This window comes from Setaria italica, chromosome V, assembly GCF_000263155.2.
Source record: "Setaria italica strain Yugu1 chromosome V, Setaria_italica_v2.0, whole genome shotgun sequence".
Classification (NCBI taxonomy): Eukaryota; Viridiplantae; Streptophyta; class Magnoliopsida; order Poales; family Poaceae; genus Setaria; species Setaria italica.
This window is the reverse complement of record NC_028454.1, coordinates 8,298,596-8,319,470: the sequence shown is the minus strand read 5'-3', so window position 1 is coordinate 8,319,470 and position 20,875 is coordinate 8,298,596. Positions and strand designations below refer to the sequence as shown.

At 47.5% G+C, this 20,875-nt stretch overlaps 1 protein-coding gene and 1 long non-coding RNA gene across 2 annotated transcripts; one reads left to right on the top strand and one right to left on the bottom strand.

Moving 5' to 3' along the window:
* The first annotated feature begins 1,559 nt into the window (after positions 1–1,559).
* Positions 1,560–3,208, top strand: LOC111257230. The gene is made up of 2 exons (XR_002677638.1): positions 1,560–2,270; positions 2,877–3,208. It is a non-coding gene; the product is annotated as an uncharacterized LOC111257230 (long non-coding RNA).
* A 1,017-nt stretch (positions 3,209–4,225) lies between these two features.
* Positions 4,226–5,033, bottom strand: LOC101780842 (transcription factor bHLH14). The gene has a single exon (XM_004971586.2). It carries the CDS (start codon positions 5,024–5,026, stop codon positions 4,280–4,282), a length of 747 nt encoding a protein of 248 aa, XP_004971643.1. The 5' UTR covers positions 5,027–5,033; the 3' UTR covers positions 4,226–4,279.
* Between the last annotated feature and the right edge of the window lie 15,842 nt (positions 5,034–20,875).

Genomic DNA, 20,875 nt, shown 5'->3' with positions numbered 1-20,875 from the left:
TACAGGAAAAATATTGAGGAGAAACCAACTTGTATGTCCATATCCATTAAAACTCCTTTAAAACCCAGTGGGAAAATATAAGGAGAAAATGATATAGCATATTTAGATTATTGTCTCATTGTAAACTCATATGAGAAAAACCTTGAAAAGGAAAACTCATAAATGAGTTTGGAGATCAATAATATTATGATCTGACAATCATATTTGAATAACCTTCCCCAAAACCTAATTGGAAAATATGAGAATTGTATATCTTTTATACCTCCTTAAAAACTTTTGTAGAGAAAACATAAGATATGATATGTAATATGTCTTGAATACCACCTTTAAAATCCCAGTAGGGAAAATAGGTGATATGATATATATTCTTGTATTGATATTGCCTCATTAATACCTTTGATGAGAAACCTTTGTGAGGAAAAACTCATATAGGTAAAAGAGTATAATACGATGTTTGAATAGATTAGAATTTTAGGAGAGTCTCCCTCTGAGCCTTGCAAAATTTAAAGTTGGCACTCACCACTTACCATGAACACCATTCTACGATGTAGAGGTCGATAAGCACATTAGTCAGTATATTTTGTAAGATGTTTATTCCCTCACTTTGTAAAAATAAGGGTAAAATATTTTTGGTAATAAATTAATTATATTGCTCATATGTAATATGGTTTCATCCAAGTAAACAAGTTGCATTATCATTTATGGATAATGTTTAGTGATTTGATGGAATCACATTTTATCATTCACTGAAGTGATACATATACATGTGATGCTTCAGAATGACATATAAAAGTTTCTATTAGAGTTCATTTTGATAACTTACATGAAAACTTTATATCTATATCAGTCTATGATCCGGTAATACGGGGATCAGCTAGCTAGTATCTTGATATCCCACTTTGTCATGTCTTGAAATTAATCAAAATCTTTTGGTACTATTTCGATATCTGTGGATATCTATTTTTGACTCCCACCGGTATGGTAATTGTTGGAGTTGCACTAGTTTGCAATATAGCAAGGTATGTACAAATGTTGTTTCATTTTGAGCTATGAGAGTTTCATTTTCAATTAATGAACATCCATAAGTAAAAGTGATGATGTGTCAGCAATTAATAAAGAAAGATAAGAAACCTGTTTCATTTTGAGAAACCAGTTGGGTCCATTCTCCATTTAGCCATGAGATTTCATTCACGTGAATATGATCATGAGCCAATCACCATGTGGCGATTAAGGGCCTTTTGTAAAATGGTTTTAGCTTTGGTTTTTCCTGGTGAATTGATTTTTTTTGCTCTAGTTTGTCTTGTTAGAAAAACGTTTGGTAAAATAGCTTCTTCAAATAGTTTAGAATGGATGGAGGAAGTCGAATGTCTATCATACCCTTATTTTTAATTTTTTTTCCTTTCCATTTCCTTTTTTTAATCCTTTCTTTTTATTTTTTTCTTTTTTCTCTCCCTTCCTATTTCTGCCTTATCCATCGACTCCTCCCAACCACCGCTCTTTTCCTCCGCCAAAAAAAAAAAACATCGCTCGTCCGCTCTTTCTTGCGGTCGCAATGGCTGCCAGCCTGCCGCTCCTCATGCATGCCCTTGCCCTCACGCCTGGTCCCTCTGCAGCACCTTCTGCGCCTCCGCTCTGCCGCTCGTGCATCCCGCGCGGCCACGCCGCCGACAGCCTGCTTTGCACCATCGTCTCTCTGCGGCGGCACCCCGTCTTCCTTCGAGCCGCCAGCCGCAAGTCCCCCAAGGACAGAGATGGAAAGCAGGTTAACCGGATGAACCGGCCAATTTTTTGCGAAACCGGTGGAGCGGCCGGTTTATAAAGGAACCGGACGGCTTTTGCGTTTGCCCCTCGTTCCTCGGCAGTCAGCACTCAACACAGCGCATCCAAGGTAAAGGGCAGAACAGGAAACAACGTATCCGTGCGGGTCCGTCTGCATCTGCATTCGGCCTCGTCTCGGTTGGTCCTCGCCGTGCCGCCGGTGGCTCCGCGGTGGCGTCGTTCGCTTGTCCGTGCAAATGGCCAGCACCCGGCAACCCCAGCCCAGCTACAGCTCAGCCTCATCCAGCACCAGCAGAGCAGCGACCCTCGCCTCTCCACTCCGTGTCTTCTCGCCGGCAGAGGAGACGGCCTGCAGCTGCAGGACGCATGGCGACGGGCAAGTCCTTAGCTCCGGCCTGTGTGGCTGCGATGCCCTGCAACCTGCCCAGGCGTGCGATGCCCAGCAGCCTGCCCAAGGCCTGCATATCCCCTTCAAACGCGAGCATCGTGAGGTACTGCATCCAGTTCTCTGGGAATGTCGCAGTCTGCTAGCGATACAAAACACTATCCTACCTCCTCTTCCTGCTTGCTTTGTTAGATACTTAGATCAGTAAATAATAATCTAAACGCCACATCACTGTTCGTGAAAATGCTCTGCCAAGATGGATGAATTCTTACGTGCCCACCGGGTGTTTGATAGAATGTTCATAGGAGATGGAAAGTTACAAATAATCTATTTGCCACCACTTTGTTCTTTCAACAATTTGTAGAAATTATATTACATTTTCTTCCTGATCATTGAGGTTGCGTACACGAGAATTGGTAATACACATTGGCTTGGTTTTTTCATTTGTAAGATCTTTAGTATTCTGAATATTTTCCATTTTTAAGTTCCAGTTTGCATATGAAGGTGATTTACTGATTTCTAGAATGTTAATATCAGTCCAGTAAGAGAGCATTGAACTGGGAACATTACTTGTGCTGTGCAACTTTTCTAAAAAGTACCATAAGTTATTTATGAGCTTATTTTTATTTTTGATCAACAATATATTATTAATTATCAGCGATATTATATGCCGATCCAACTTCAGGGGTATTTTGGTCTGCTGGGAATGTAGGTTGGGGAGGGAGCCACGGGGAGCTAGTTTTTTCGACTCCTCACCTCAAATGGCTCCAGAGACAATGATGGCCCTTTGGCAGGGCTTAGATGGCCCTTTGGCGGGGCTTCGGCTTCTGCTGATGGAGAAGCCGCTGCTGAAGCCCTGCCAAAGGAAGCCTAAATATCACCACATGCCTATGAAATAATATCATGAAACAATGCACTGGAGATGAGAGTTTCATTTTGCAATATGCTATTTTGCTTATGCGCTGGCTGTCTGGAAACATAATATTGAAGTACTACCCCAATTGGATTGGCCTCTTGAGAAAATTTTTGTACTATGTACTCTTATTTAGCTTTGCTAATGGATGCCATTTTCTAAAAAAGAAGCTTTCTGTCACCAATAGTCGACTAATAATCTAATAATGATCTAAGGCGTCGATTAATCTAATAAGGTTCTAAGGCCGGCTATCCTGTTTCAAAATGTAGGTCATTTTAGTTTTCTTAGATACATAATTTTTGCTATGTACCTAGACATAATATATATCTAGGTGCATACACTACTACAAATCTCTTCATCACCGCCGGTCCCAAAACCATCATCACAACCGGTTTACAAAATCTTCAGATTTTAGTCGGCGGTGATAAATCAGCCCATCACCGCCGGATGGAAACCGCCTATTAAAAAATTAAAAAAAAAGCTGCCACACCACCGCCTCGCCACCCGAGCCGTAGCCGCCACACCCTCTCCTCACCCCGCCGCGCGCAGGGGGGGAGGGGAGGGGTGGCAGAGGGAGGAGATTTGGTCGGGAAGGGAGGAGAGGGAGGGAGGGGGAGGGGAGGTGGCTGGCGGAGGGAGGGAGAGGGCCGGTTGGATAAGGTGCCGGGCAGAGGGAGAGGAAGGGGGGTGGAAGACTGGAGAGAGACAGGGGTTGGTGGTGGATAAGGTGCTGGACGGACACAAGGTGTGCTTCAAAACTCGTTTGTACAAAAATTTTGGATCTAAACTTCTCTTTTCACCATTGGACAGTAGGAGGACCCGGTGGTGATAGGTTTCACCGCCGGTTTATGCTGTACCATGACTTTTTTACACGATTGGCATCCAATCCGGGTTTCACTACGAATTCTCTTAAACCGGCAGCGATAGCTCGACTGGGATAGCTGATTTTGTAGTAGTGATAGCAAGCACTATGCACCTAGAAAAGTTAAAATGACCTAAAATTTGGGATAGATGTAGTACAAATCCAGCCAACACACCATGTTTAACGTCCGGCACAAGCTACATATACATGAATGTATAACGTACGGCACAAGCTACAGAGCATATACATCAACACTATACATATGCATGAATGTATAACGTACGGCACAAGCTACAGAGCATCATCAGTAGTGAATGAGGGTACGACGCAGCCGATCTAGCTAGCCGCTCTCCTGCAGTAACAATCCGTGAAGCGCCGCGCGAAGCTGGCCCTCTCGCCGCAGCCCGGCCGACGGCACGTCCACGACGACGTCCTGCACGGTGACGCCGCCCACGCGGCACACGCAGACGTGGTGCACCGGCAGGTCCAGCGCGCGGAGCGCGGCCATGAGGAGCGCGGGGGCGTGGCGCTCGGCGGCCGTCCTCAGGCGCAGCGCCGCCGCCTCCGGCCCGATCATCCACGCCTCCAATGCCATGTCCTCCTGCTCGGGCGCGCCAGGCAAAGAGCAATGGCCGAGGGAGGCACGCCTGGAGGCCTCCTTCTCGAGCTGCTCAACGCGGCCACGCAGCTCGGCGATGTAGGCGACGGCGTCGGAGAGGAGGGACGCCCTGTCCATCCGGGACACCCTGGGCACGGCGGCCCGGAGGTCGCAGAACCGGCGGTTGAGCCTGTCCCGCCGCTGCCGCTCGGCCTCCACGTGGCTCATGGCGGGGGCACAGGTTCGAGGGCCGGGCTTCCATGCCCCCGGCCGGCTCCTCTCCACGAATGGTGCCGGCGGCGGCGGCTGGATGGCACGACGACCATCCCGGGGCTCCTCCTCGTCTTGCTTGCCCAGCAACCACTGCTCCAGGATTTCATCACATGACATGAACTCGAGCGCTGGTGGGTGCTGGTCATGGCTGACGGCGGAGAAGGATACCGGGAAAGGAGGGACGCCGGAGGACGCCGGGCAGGCGAGCTCATCCATTGTGTACTCTACGTGCTGGTGCTAGTAGTGCCACATCGAGAGATGGCCACCTTCATGTATATGTATAGGGTTGATGATGCTCCGTCACAAGAGAGTAACGACATGTTCGGTGCAATCAAGAATCGACACGTTTAAACTTTTACCACCGATAGCCTTTTGAACATTTTGCAAACGGTATAGCAAGATTTATCTCTTGGAATTAGTTTTAGTTATGTTGCTACACCTTTTATATATTCTACATATATATATTTATATTTTATACTAGTGATTTTGGAGCATGCCATTTTATAAAGTTTTGTTCTTAGGCTGGCATGCACTACTGGAAGCTCGAATTCCCTGTGGATGATGGAAACCGATAGGAAAAATTTTCTTGTGTGTACTCGAAAAAACTCACAGGAAAATTGCACACACAGAGAAATTCCGTTTTCCAGCAGTAATGACGGCACGTCGATCGTGCTAGCCGGAGATTTGTCGGGTTGATACAGTACGGCACCATGAAAGCCATATGTCGACGACTAATCACGAGACATGATGAGGGCTAGTGACGGTCCGAGTCCCAGCTCTAATTTGAATAATCCGTATATAGATAAAGCCAATGATAATGTTGTACATGTCCTCGTGGTCCATAACCCTGTCACCGCAACATTATTGCTAAGTGGTTTTATAGCAATCGATAGTAAGAATATAGTGGTGCCTTCTTGTGGACTCTACTCGTCCACCCATAGATGTTGTTTGGTTGGAGAAATGGTAACGTAAATGTAAACGTAATCAGATCGCAGCGATTTCCATTTCGAAATGAACGGTTGTGTCCTTTGTTTGGTTACAAGATGTAACGGTATCACTTATAGAAGGAAATGAACAGCAGTTTGGACTGACAGACAAACTGGAAGTATCGAAGGCCTGCATCAGCAACGGGGCAAGGTTGGCTCGTTCAAGCGTCAATCCACTCGAGCCCCCGACAACGACGATGAGGTAATCTCTCCCTCCTCCGGTCACCATTAAATCGAGCTCGGTTCGAACTTTGTTTCCAAATCAAGCTCCCTGCCAGCGGAGTTCGGTTTCCCTCAAATTGAGCGATCGGCCATAAACTCTAACCACAATCAAGCGATTGCCTAAATCTTGCACAAAAAGTTGAAGTATCGTTGCCAAGGTTCTGAATCCGAAATCCTCCGTGAACTCCGCTACGCCGACCTCCATGACGACAGGAGCAAAGAGCAGCAAGTACAGGGTTGAGGAGTGATTGTTTGATTACACTGCAGCGGCGTCAGCAGCGGAGCCACAGGAGCCGACCACGGCAACGGCAGCGGCACAGCCACGGGAGTCGACGGCGGCAGCGGCGGCGCAGCCACGGGAGTTGGCGGCGGTGCAGCCACGGGAGGCGACGGCGGTGGCGGAGGCATGGGCACAAAGGTGTACCTTGGGCAGCGTTGTTCACATCGGGGGTGGTATTCTGATTACAGTGGGGAAGGAGGAGTATTGGAATTGTATAAGCCTGTTATCTGATTACAGGGTTAATTAATTACGGATGACTTGAACAGCAGTATCGTGATTTGTTACCGTCCGTAAAGCGATTGCGTTACATTTCATTGAACCAAACGCTATCATAATCTTAAGGCGACTGATCAATGACAACTGCTACAACAGGTCGTGTGAAAGTTGTCTCATAGAGCTAAGTTTAGGCTTATTAGACAATTCTTTAAGGAGATAACAACCTATTTCTTTCGTCTCCCTCACGCTTATTTACATGCATCATCTAAAATCCTAAGTGAACAATGCCGTGGATTAGTACCGCACTTTTCCCATGGAAGTAAAATGTAAGAGATGGGCTGGTCTACAGTCGCTCTCTAAAGGGCTTCTTTCGTCGTGGCGCCCCGGCCGTCAACAACAGGATTTAACAATTTTCCGTGCGCCGCATCCTGTAGCCCATGGCCCAATGGACAAGAATTTTCCATCGTCGTCCCACATCTTCCGGCAGCGCATCACACTACTGACGCACACGTGGTGCCGTTGCTGTCCCATGTGCTCTAACTGTTCTTGGCGAGATGGAGTCATGGAGACACCTTTTTTTCTTCGACGGCGATCTATTACTCCGAGTAATCTACGTAATGTCACAGTAAAATAGGTCCCTCTGTTTAAGTGTTTGTACAGTAAAGGCATAAACCTAGTGCGAACTGCGACTGTACGAGTACGAGGCAGCTTTGGATTCACGTCCTATGATGTTCAGGAATCATGACACCGGGTAAGCATGGAATCGGATAGCAGGACACAAACGAATATTGTCGACTGGTTGTTTTCATATTTTTCTCCGGTTTCGCAGTCACAAACAGATAGCTGTTGGATACGTGTGCAAAGATGTGTTTACCAATTTACTATTACTAATTGGAAGCTCAAGTCTCGAGGTGAAGCCACCTAGAATCTTAGGTGGACACTCTAGAAAAAGAGAGAAATTCTAGAAATTCTCCTAAAAAAGCAAAACATCTAGCCATCAATCGGTAGACTCAAATCATCATAGCCATTGGATCTATTATGTTTTCTAAAAAATTACCCACCTATGCCATTATGAAAATAGCCTAAAATAACCTCCTAAATCTATATCTAAATTACCCATATTTGCCATTATATAAAATAAACTAAAGTAACCCCTAAGCTTTATCAAAATTACCCACTTATGTCATTGTAAAAATAATTTTAAAATAACCCTAAATTTCTAACTAAATTGCCCACCAGTAATACTTAAAAAATAATTTAAAAAATAATTTAAAGTAACCTCTTAAATTTGCATCTATATTATCACATATGCAATTATTAAAAATAATAGCTGGATTCTTGTGCTACAACATCCACAAGTTAGACCAAAATAGTTTGTTACAACAATGCATATGTAGTAGAACAAGGGATAGTAACCAGTAAAAAAATAGTGAAACCCAAGCTACTTATCTCTTTTTGCCCCTTCTTTCTCTCTGTCCACTCACTGCTTGAACTTCTCAATCTCCAGATTCGCTAAATACCTGAAAAATTAAATCTGAATCGATGACTAAAATAACCAAAGTGAAAAGCATGGCATATACGTAGTATATGGAAACCTACCATTACATGACTTTGATGGTTTGACTACACAAAAGACAAGGGAGGACTATCAGATGATCTTTATTTTAAATTTAACTTTCACTAATAGGTGGGAGTCTATAAGATGAATTTACTCAGAAATTGTAGAAAGGCTACAGTGTAGTATACTCACATCTGAGATATTAGATATGTGAATTCTAGCAGCAATGCAAGTAGCATGCACATAGGTACATTTACAACTCTGAACAAAGACAGGTTGCATATCTGAATTCTGACAAGTACTCATCTTTAGAAATTAAAGTCATCAAATCATTTAAAATAGTGGACATAGCAATACGTCCAGGGGACTTGTCATGTAATGAAAATGAAAATTGAACTGAGCAAACAATTGATGCTACTAACATGTATAAATGATAAATCCTTGCAGGGTTCAGGATCATACAAATCAGTATAATCGACATTATCATTCATCACAGCATCTACATCTGATTATGATATCATCGACTTAACAAAACACATTGAGTAATCAGGTGTTCGAAATATAAGACTGGCTACAGCAAGTATCTAATCTGAATTTCGAACTAATTACCCAAGGGTAGGAGTTGCATACCCAAAGGGGAGATTGGTGGAGGGTGACTGAGGGGTGCGATGTGCCATTCTACTGTACTTGCTCAGTTTTCAGTAAATATATGCATCAACAATGTGCAGCGGTGCCAAGATATCAAAAATTCCAGTAATGCTATAACTATAAGAGTGACTTTGAAAGGCAACTAATAGTAAATATAGAGTGCAACATATTTATGTGCTCTGTCCAACCAAGAACTAACTAGCAGTCATTGAAGGGCAATCACCTTTGAGTAGCGCTGGTGGTGATTCAGATTGCCTTCAAGGTCAAGGTTGGCGTGGAATGGATGTGCCCCGGAACCAAAACCTAGTACAAGGGAGACAGGATCATGAGCCAAGAAATAAATTGAAAACAAATTAAAGAATGCGCTAAAATTAGTTGCAAAGAACTACACCAGTCTATTTGAGTAGTGTGATGCTATCTCTCAATCTTGATCTTTCTCCGTGCAAACTGAGCTTTTTATTCATCTGTTGAGGCATATAGTCGAACACCGTGCGTGAGTCTTGGCAGCCAAAGTTCTGTCACCGCATGGATCAACAGCATCCACCGCGACCCAGCTGCTTGGTCCGCACGATGAGATTATAGGGAACGGCCTCAACGATGGGACCGCAGGAGGCGTGGTGACCGACGGAGGTGCACGAGCTGAGCGTGCGGACGACGAGGCGGTGGCCGGGACCTCGAGGCCGGATTGCGGCAGTGTGGCCCCTCCGCTAGCGGCGCGAATGGGTGTGTCGTACCTACATCGATGGGCCATCAGAAGGTTTGGACAGTTCTAGATACAGGGCTGGATACCGAGACGTGTCAGACATGGAGGATACGGTGCATGATGGCGTGGTCTACGTGGAGGACACTTGTCGAGGATTAGAAAACTACTCGTAGCAATTAGAGTAGGACTTATCTAGTCGAATCTGACTAGTATTCTTATAAATAACCGACCTATAACCCTATCCCCAGTAATATAAGGTGAGGCAGGACCCCTTCAAAGCAATTCAATACAACCAACACACAGGACGTAGGGTATTACGCTATTCAGCGGCTCGAACTTGTCTAAATCGTGTGTCTGAGTTCACCTTCGAGTTTTTGATCTCGGCGAGCCCCACGCACTAAACACTACCCTAGGCACCCCCCTCGGTAGGTTACCGGGTCTAAACACTGACAGCTGGCGCGCCAGATAGGGGATCTCGCTGAGAATCCACTAGCGAACTCGATGGCCCAAGTCATTATCAATCCGATCGTCGCGTTTGAAGCAGGCGCGACATTCATCTTTGGCTCCTAGGTATGCGTCGCAGACAGCGCTAGAAATTTCACCGCCACATTGTGCCAGCCCTGGAGAAGAAGCAGCACGCCATGAAGCTCTAGCGTCAAGCTCTGGAGGATCTCGTCGAGGAATTCGACGAATTTTCAATTTTTGACTTAGTTAGAGGCTAACGGGATGAGTTCGAGTACAACTCGACTTCTCCCGCTAGTCGGACTGGTTTTCACGAACCGGCACTTAAGCCATCGTGCGAATCAGACTACGACACAAGTTGATTCTCGCTCGGATCCCGAAACACGAGTGCTATCTACCAAACTATTGTGTCCAGATTACAATTCGATATGGATATGATTGAGTACCCCGACAACTACTCGGACCCGGATGAGGAGACCCTTTTATTAGGTCCGCAGCAGGGCTTGGTAATCACATCAACTCCACAAGGTATATTCGTCTACTAGCCCAACATGAAGTCACCTACTCTCACCAAGAACGACGACTCGCGCCTTATTGCCTACCTTGATACCCTCCCGCACTAGGAGGGAACTCCTCTGTCGTCCATCTATGAAGAAGACGGCTCCATAGAGGTCATCACGTCAAGTTCAGGAAGCTATTCTCCATAACGAGAACTCTTCGCTCTCGTTGCCGCATAAGAAGGCGAGGAGAAAGAGCAACCAGAGAGAAATTCGCTGCATGAACGTCACCCGGATGATGTCTCGCAGGATGAGCTCACCGCCAACATTGTCAGAGAGGAAACTGAAGCTCAAAGAACTCAACGAAGAGCAAGAAACACTGCAAAAGCAAAGTGTCACCGCGGCCTTGCAGAAAACTTGCCAATCATGAATTTGGATCACGTGTTTGAAGCAGTTCAATCATGTTAACATCGTACTCCTCTTGCCACCATCGCATCCATTGATCTGATTACTCAGGTAATGCCATAGGACAAGTACACTAGGCAACTGGTTGAACTGGCGGAGCGCGCATATGAACAACTCGATCAACAAAACCCGATACACTCAGTTCCACACACCCCATCCCAGCATGGCAATAGCCATAGGCGCACTCCATCCAGACCAAGTCAAATCGAAGGTGCCAGACCAAACCAAGCTAGAGCAGAGGGTAGGCGGGCGAGACCCTCGAGAGGCCGTGGCCACCGTGGGACCAACCCAGAGCCTGAATGCCCTGTACAGAATCTTCGTCACAAGATCAACGTCGGCCGCGACGCCCGTACAATCATTGACGGACGCCGTTGCGAGTGTGATCAAGAAGTCGAGTACCCAGGAGAGAATTCCAATGGGTTCCCTGCCTTCTCAAGACGAGTAAGTAGGACAGTTATGCCTGAGAAATTCAAGCCTCCGAGTATCACCAAGCACGATGGCAAGCAGGATCCAGTCCAATGGCTGCGGTGCTACTCACTATCAGTACAGGCGGCAGGAGGGAACGACGACACCAAGGTTATCTACTTTCCTATCTGCATGGAGGCAACATTACTCACATGGCTCGAGTAATTAGACAAGAACTCCATCGACACGTGGAAGGATCTCAAGGTAGCATTCACCAACAACTTCGCAGGGGCAATGCAGCGTCCTGGCAACAAAATCAACTTGTCTTAAGTCAAATAACAACAAGGCGAGACCCTGTGCAGTTACCTACGTCATTTCTTCGACAAGAAGGCTACAATCATGGACATCACAAAGCGCGACGCTATAGATTGCTTCTAGAACGGTCTCTATGACCGCTGGATGTTCCAAGATTTTGGCAGGAGACACCCCAAAGATATCAAATCTCTTATACAAGCATGGGCAGATAAAGAAGACAAGAACATCAAGAGGTTTGAGTCTAGTCACAACAAGAGTCAGAACAACAACAATCAGAATAATGGCCAGCGCAACGACAAGAACTGTAATGATTGCTCAAACAATGACAACCGAAATAACTACTCGGAAGGTTAAAAATCGCAAGAGGAAGCCAGACAACACTATCGCGGCAATACTCAATCATCCAAGAAAGGTGGTAGGAATCATGACAGGACTCCATTCAGCGAACTCCTAAAAAAGCAGTGCCCATAGCACCTGTACCATAAGCACTCTATGATGGATTGCTACAGTCTACGCAGAGTCATGAAAGACATGTCGAAACCTTCTGGAACGAAAGACAAGGGCAATGCCAAAGAAGATGAAAACGATGGGGACAACAGCAAGTTCCAGAACTAGCAACACCTACATTCCTCAAGTAGTCCGAGGTGCCAATCACTTTCTCCAGAAAGGACCAGTGGACTAGTTTCTTAGACCCAGGATGATATCCCCTTGTCCTAGACCCAGTAGTCGCTGGCTCCAAACTCACATAAGTACTCATTGATGGCGGTAGCGGTCTCAACGTACTCTTCGCCAAGACTCTGAGGAAGATGGGCCTCGACATTATTGACATGCTTACTGTAATGAACTCTCCAGTCTACGGAATTGTCCCAGGAAACACGGTTGTACCCCTTGGACAGGTGGTTTTTCCAGTTACCTTCGGGACCAAAGAACACTACCGAACAGAGTACATCTGGTTCAAGGTGGTAGACTACGAAACATCATATCACGCTATCCTCGGAAGACCTGCATTAGCCAAATTCATGGCCATCTTGCACTATGTGTACCTAGTACTCAAGATACCGGGACCCAAGGTACTACTTTCCCTGCGCGGAGACTTGAAGAGATCATACAACTGCGACACAGAAGCCGTGGAGCTGGCAGCGACTACTCAAGTGCCAAATTCAATGATGCAAGTTTTCGCCACTTCCAAGAAACTATCCCTGTCAGAACTCGAGATCCCAAAGAAGAAGTCGGGGGCAACCAAGGTCAAGTCGGTGAGTGAAGTAGACATCAAAGCAATTGACCTTGAGACTGGTGATAGCTCCAAGACTACCCTGATTGGCTTAGGGTTGGATCCTAAATAGCAAAACGCGCTCGTTAGCTTCTTCTGAGCCAACCATGAGATCTTCGCGTGGAAGCCATCGGATATGCCGGGGGTGCCCAGGAAGTTGATTGAACACTCTCTGAATGTGAACCCAAAAGCTACACCAAAAAGACAATGCTTACGCCATTTTCGCCCAAGATAGAAGGGAAGCTATCAAGAAAGAGCTGGCCAAACTACTCGCGATCGGCTTCATAAAAGAGTTCCATCATCCAAAGTGACTAGCCAATCCCTTCTTGGTGCGAAACAAAAACAATAACAAGTGTAGGATATGTGTCAACTACACGGACCTCAACAAGCACTGTCCCAAGGATCCCTTCGAACTTCCTAGGATTGATCGAGTCATCGACTCGATAGCTGGATGCGCTCTACTCTACTTCCTCGATTTCTACTCAAGGTATCACCAGATAGCTCTCAAGGAAGAAGACCAAATCAAGACTGCGTTCATCACCCCATACGGAGCTTTCTGCTACACTACAATATCCTTCGGGCTGAAGAATGCAGACGCCACCTATCAACAGGCAATCCAAGTGTCGTACACACATCTATGGGCCCACTAGAAGGTTTGGACGGTCCTAGATACAGGGTTGTACACCGAGACGTGTTAGACATGGAGGCTACGATGCAGGACGGCGTGGTCTACATGGCAAGATAAGAACTAGTCGAGAATTAGGAAAGTACTCACAGCAATTAGAGAAGGACTCACTAGTCGAATCCAACAAGTATTCTTGTAAACAATCAACCTATAACCGTGCCCCCAGCAATATAAGGCGAGGCAGGGACCCCCTCCAAAGTAATTCAATACAACCAACACACAAGACGTAGGGTATTACGCAATCTAGCAGCCCGAACCTGTCTAAATCATGTATCTGAGTTCACCTTTGAGTTCCAGATCTCGGCAAGCCCCACGCCCTAAACACTACCTCGAGCAGCCCCCTCGCTAGGTTGCTGGGTCTAAACACCGACATCTGGCGCGCAAGGTAGGGGCTCTCATCGAGAATCCACTTGTAACGAATCAGGTTCATCAACCGAGTTAACCTTAAGATAAGTTCCCAAATCTGCAGTTCTAATCAGCCCCAACCCCTGAAACCCAACAACCCGTTGTTTCTCTCTAAATCCCGAAAGCTAGTGTTCCTCCAAACTTTGGAGCTGTGGAAGAGCCAGAGTCTAGAAGTTGGACCCACAACCAGATCCCACAAATCTCTCGGGTCAAGCGCGCCAGAGCAAGCGTGCGCCCTGCTTCAGAGTTTCTCCGTCGCGTGGCTTAACCTCCCCGACGAGCCCCGCCTCGCCCAGTCGCCGGCCATGACCAGACGGACCAGCGCGCCTCCTTCCCAATCGCGCGCAGAAGCGCCCTGCAGACTCTCTGCCTTGCCTCGTCTCGCCCGCAACCTCGCCAGCCGCGCCAGGCGCACTGCCGCCGCTGCGACCAGAGATTGGCCGCTGCCGTGCAAGACCGCCTCGCCTCCCGCACTCATCATCTCACCCGGATCCCCGGCCGCGCGCGCCCCTCGACGATGCCGCCTTCGCCAACCACCGATCCAGCAGTGGCAACTCCTTTTCCCACCTCGCCAATAGCGTGCCCCGACAAAGCCGCTGGTCTGCGCCTGCTAGCGTCACCGCTCGCCCTGTCACCTCGCATGCAGCGCTCTCGCCTGCAGTGCCCCTTCCTTCCTTCCTGCCACACTCTAGCCGTGTCGCCGCCCCCAATCCGCCGATTGATGCGACCAGACCCGCGCTCGCCCTCACCAATCCTTCTCTCCAGCAAAACCGCGCCTGCATAAGCTCTATCTTCAGTACCCAATGACCGAAGACCCTATCCCCGAAGCTCCGCTTCGCCGGCCAATGGAGACGTCACCCAATCGCCGCCAAGGCAGACCACTCCATCCTTTTCAACCCGATCTTCGCGCTGCCCGGACTCCCTCTCTTCCACACAACTATAAAAGGAGTACCAGAGCCCTACCGGAGTTCCCTTCACCATCGTTGCCTTGCCGCATCTTCCTCTGTTTCGTGCTCAAGCGCTGCCACCTAAGCTCTTGAGGAACTCTCCTCTCCGCTCAACACCCGCCTTTTCCAACCCACCAACCGCTTATTTTCTCCGCACGGTGCTAGAGCTTACTTGTGTCAACAAGAAGCACCGCCGCCGCTGGAGCACCATCGGACATCGCCGCCGCCCAAGCCTTAGCGCCTTAGTCCTTCCGCCTGAGCCTGTTCTTTCCGACCCCAAGACTTCACCAGTAGGCCAAAAGGTAAACTGTTGACCCCCTTCCCGGTTCGCCCGACCCCTTTTTCCGTCTCACCCGACCCTGTCTGTTTCGCCCGACCCCTTTTTCTGTCTCACCCGACCCTATCTGTTTCACCGACCCTTATCCGCCTCGCCCGAGGGCTCGGCTGTATCTTTTTCTTTGACCCAAAGGTATCTGTGTAAAATTTTGAGGAATTCTCTATGTTAAGTCTGAGGACCCCGGTACAGTTATTCCTTAGGTCTGAGGGTCAGAGCAGAAGTTTCTCACAACCCGACCCTTTTGTCTTGTTCTCCATCAACTAAAGCTTGAACCTCTACACCTTTTTCCTGTAGCTTTGCTACAAGTTTCTGGGCTAAAGCTTGCAAGTGTTGTTGAAATAACCTTTTAAGTGCTAACTCCTGCATTTGCATTCGTGTAGAACTAAATCTCACCGACGGCACATACGAGCTACATCCGGTGCCAGAAGATGGAGCAGTAGCTGAGCCGCCGACCGCAGGAGCTGAAGCAGAACCCTCAGAGGACCAATTTGCCTCCACCCCGCTCGAAGGCAAGCCCCGGAGCATGACCCCAATTTTCCAAACTTGCACATGCCTTCCTTTGTTTGTATGTGCATTTACGTTACAGGAGTTGTTTGAAACCATAGATGCATGACTTAGTTCCCTTGATCTGAACACTAGTCTGATAAGTCCGAGTAGTTGCATTGCTTAATAGGACTCGGTAAAAGTCGAGTGATTTCCTATCACTCGCGAGTTATAGGAGTTGGTTGTTCTCCTTCTGGTTACAACTATAAGGACGGTAGACGGGGCAGGGCCTGGTGAACTCTTTTGGTGGTCGGTGGATCGCCCTGTCTGTCTATATGAAGTTACTTAAGGTCGAAAAGTGTTGGTGTTGGTGATCAAGTGTTTGAAAGTACTAATCTCATACCTAGTATGGGATGGGGAAGCCTAGTACCTGATTGAACTAGGGCGTGGCTTATACCCCTGCTGTCCCTGGAACGAGGTTCCCATGGTGCATCATGTTGGTGCAAGTGCGGCCACGGTATGACAAGAAGTCGGGACTGTGGAGCATTGCATGCCAAGGGAAGTTTGGACCTGACACGTGCTTGGGAATTGATGGGGACGGCCGACACAGGAAACGACCCTTTGTGGTACGCGGATGTCGTGAGATTAGGTTCGCCATGCATGGTTAAGAAACTCGAATTGATTCGTCTGCCTCTCACAGTTTGAGACTGCTTGATCGCTATGCTACACTGAGTAAAGATGGAACATGATGATGATATGAAGTCGATGCTTGTTCTATACATTGTTGTTGGAAACTGTGGTTGTTTAGCATAAATTGCCAATGTAGACTGGTCAATGAACTTAGAATCTGGGCTAAAATATTGAAAGTAAGGACCCACTGTAGTCGCTTTTGGCAAAACAAACCCCTCAGCCAAAGAGCCTTGCATGTCTAGATGTTGGTGGAGTAGTTCCCCACTAGTCGGTTAAGTCTTGTTGAGCTTAGCAGCTCAGCCTTGCTTGTGGCATCTCTTTCAGGTGAAATTGAAGCTCCTGAGTTTGCTGCTATTGGCACTTGGCCGCCTCAGCTTCCTCCTGGGTGGACGGTCGAGTGGGATCCCTCCTCGAACGGCGAGGAAAGGGATCACTAATGTCCTGATCGGCCTCATCAGGGACATCCGACCCCAGTGCTAGCTTCCGCTATTTTATCTTTCCGCTACTTTTGAATCTTGTAAAACTCTGAATTTCGAACCAGTGTTGAAATAACTTGTTGAACTTGTTTAACTTGGTTGATCTGTTGTATTCTCTGGAACCACTCACCTTCGTGTGAGCTATGCTAACTCGGTCCTGTCTAAGTGGTTTATCGGATGAAATCCGACGGATCGTCGAGTTAACTTGATTAAAGCAAGAGATTCGCGTGTTAGGCAACTTAACCATGCTTTAGCTAAGTTAATCCGAGGTGTTCCGCCACAGCTGGTACCAGAGCAGGTTTAGCAGGACAGAGAACACAATAGGTCCTAAACACTTTCTTTTTAAATAAAATTTGCAGGAAATGTGTTGAAAAATCTCGTACGACCGTTAAGGATGACCTTAGTACGAGAGGCCCTAGGGGATTTTGGGGTTATTTTTAGGTGGCTATTACTTATTAGTTATTTTGCTAACCTCCAGCACTTCGCCACGTGTATCATATGTCTGCCGAGTTCCGCATCACGAGTATGCGAGGGTTGGTAGGGAGTTCAATTCAACGGACCCTATCATCGCGGTTGTTTCGCCCATGTTTATCATACGTGCGCAGGTTCCATATGTTAACTCATGCGAAGGGTGGTATGGTTCGATTCCAACAAGCCTATCATCACGGTTGTTCGCCCATATCTATTATACGTGCGCAGATTCCGCATCTCGAGTATGCGAAGGATTATATGGTTCTATTCAAAGGGGACCTATTTCCACGGTTGTTGTGCTGTCCATGCAACGTTAAACGTATGGGTGTCGTTTCTATAGTGAACGGTAATGCTTGAGGACGCTTTCGTGAGTGTTGGCATGAAAGGTTCATGTGGTTTTGTTTTCTGCAGGTACACTAACCGCGTTCGCTTAGGGAACGATGCTAGAAACCGACTAGCTACTATAGGGAGCGACGTACTTGTTGCCTTGCCACCGGCACTAACCGCGTAAGACCAAAGCTTTTGGCAGTTGTTTTGGTTGAGAGGACGAGGTAGGTCGTGCATGCGTCATGAACAAAAATCTGTAAAACTGCATCCCTAAAACAACCTTGCCCTGGTTTAAAGCCCTTCTTCGCTTTAAGGATTTCTAGCTACCTTCTCAACTTGCGCTCTAGTCAGAAATTTGAGTGCTCTTCCCTACCCGATCTGTTCTCTTTGGGGTTCTGTCTCACGCTTGTTTCGGTTCTTGGTTCCAGATGGCTGCTCCCGGACATGTGTTTCGCAGCGCTGATGGCACTTCCCACTCCACATGCCTACATTTCGAGGGCTTTCTTGCTATTTTGTGGGATACCTTGAGGTGGTTTGGGTACCAGTCACCGCCTCTTTACGCGGGACGGGAGTACCAGGAGCACGGAGTACAGCGGTGCAACGTGCAAGTGGTTGTACCTCCACCCTCTGTACAGCCCGAGTGGCCCTAGCTCGAGGTCTCGACCTACGGTCACACCCTTGAGGACACCTGGGAGTCAGCTGCCCTGCAGGCTCTCACCCAGTTTTGCCGGCTACACTTGTTTGAGGTCCTTTTGGACCCGATCGGTTTGTTTCCCGCCAGGGATCGGATGGACCCGACTTGGCTTGACCGAGTGAATAACATGGAGGTGTTGGCAGCCTCACACTCACTGGTCACCGTTTCCACCATGACAAGGTGCATGTTAGCTTTATATCGACTGGTTGTCCTTACACCCGAATCTCGGGACGAGATTCTTTTTAAGGGGGGTTGGCTGTAACGACTCAAGTTCATCAGCCGAGTTAACCTTAAGATAAGTTCCCAAATCTGCAGTTCTAATCAGCCCCGACCCCTGAAACCCAACAACCTGCTGTTTCTCTCTAAATCCCGAAAGCCAGTATTCCTCCAAACTTTGGAGCTGTGGGAGAGCCAGAGTCTGGAAGTTGGACCCACAACTAGATCCCACGGATCTCTTGGGTCAAGCGTGCCAGAGCAAGCGTGCGCCCTGCTTCAGAGTTTCTCCGCCGCGTGGCTTAACCTTCCCGACGAGCCCCGCCTCGCCCAGTCGTCGGCCACGACCAGAAGGATCAGCGCGCCTCCTCCAGAATGTATGCCTCTGCAATGGATGCTTCAATTTTGCACTTATTCTTACATTTAGTTCGAAGAACCTTTTGACATCTCTCAATTGAATAGCACCAACGACCTTGCACAGGCCCCCCCCCATTCGTGCTTCATACGGAAGGTGTAGAATCATATGCTGCATTGGATTGAAAAAGCCTGGTGGAAAGATCTTCTCCAACTTACAGAGCAACACAGGCGCCATTGTTTCCATTTCTGCAACCACGGTACGAGATAACTCCTTCGCACAAAGCCGGCAGAAGAAATTGCTCAACTCCGCTAGCACCTGCCACACATGCTCAGGGACATAGCCTCGAACCATCACCGGAAGTAGGCGCTCAAGCCATATATGGTAATCATGACTCTTGAGCCTGTTGATTCGCATAGTTGCTAAATTCACTCCCCTCTTCAAGTTTGCTGCATAGCCATCAGGGAACATTAACGTTTGGAACCATTCTAGAACCTCCCTCCTTTGGGCCCTCGTCAGAACAAAAGCGGCCTTAGGCTTCCTCCACGGCTTGCCAGCTCTTGGAGGCGCCATGTTTAGCTGTGGTCTGTTGCACAACGTCGCTTGATCCACTCTAGCCTTAACGTTATCCTTTGTCTTGTCAGGAATGTCCATGATTGTACCAAAAATTGCCTCGGCGATATTTTTTTCCGTGTGCATTACATCAATGTTATGTGGAACAAGAAGGTCATCAAAATAGGGAAGGTTCCACAAGCACGACTTTTGCGTCCAAGCATGTTGCTCGCCATATCCCAAGAATATATTCAGGGGGATAATGAAAATGGGCCAACAGGTGTACGGGGCGGCCGTCATTCCATAAGGATTGAACCCATCTGTTGCCAACGCAACGCGCACGTTACGGGCCTCTAGAGCTTATGCAGGATAAATCGCATCAAAGCTTTTCCAGGCTTCAGCATCGGATGGGTGTACCAGCTTCTCAGGATTATATCGACGGCCGTTTTTGTGCCATGTCATCTGTTTCGCGGATTCTTCAGTCATGAAAAGTCGTTGGATCCTTGGTATGAAAGGAAGATACCGTAGAACCTTCACAGGAATTGCAAGCTGCTTTTTCTGACCATCACCAGAGTCTACCTCCAGAAACCTAGACGATTCGCACTTCACACAGTATTTTGCTTCCGCATACTCTTTCCTAAATACGATGCATCCCTTCAGGCAAGCATGTATGTGCTCGTATGGCATCTTAAGTGCACGAAGGAGTTTCTGTGCCTCATACATGCTCTTTGGCAAGATGTGACCAACCGGGAGCAGGCTTCCAAAAACTGTCAACATAATATCAAACGCGTCTCGACTCAAACTAAACTGAGACTTCACAGTCATTAGGCGTGCAATGGCACCTAGTTGAGAAACCTTGGTATGGCCGTGAAGGGGTTTCTGTGCCGCAGACAACATTTCGTAATAAGCCTTTGCGGTAGCCTCTGGCTCCTCCACCCTACGTGCTTCTTCGAAGTGTGCTTCATGATAGTCATTTAACATGTCTCCCACCCCGGCATCATCATCATATTCCACGATGCGTTGTCTCAAGACCTCCTCTCTCCCACGATCAGATTCACCATGGTAGATCCACCTGGTGTAGTCTGACATAGTAAATCCATTATTCACTAGATGTTTGCCCATGTCTAGCTTGGTTTGCCGATGCATGTTTCCACATTTGCTACACGGACACCAAGTCGATCTAGCTCCTTTGACACTTGCAAACGCCCGTTCCAAGAAAGCATGCGTCTTGTCAATCCATTCATTGGTCAACGTATTCTGACTAGTGCGACCCGTGTACATCCACTGACGATCTTCCATCCTCTAGCATATAAGCGAGTAATACAAAATTCACATTGCATATACACGTTCCTATATTGTCTATTAGGTAAAGATAGGTCCTAATCCCACCCGAGGATGTGTAA

Excerpts from the sequence above, each read along its gene's own strand:
- LOC101780842 (XM_004971586.2), bottom strand. The coding sequence starts at position 5,026 with ATGGATGAGCTCGCCTGCCCGGCGTCCTCCGGCGTCCCTCCTTTCCCG.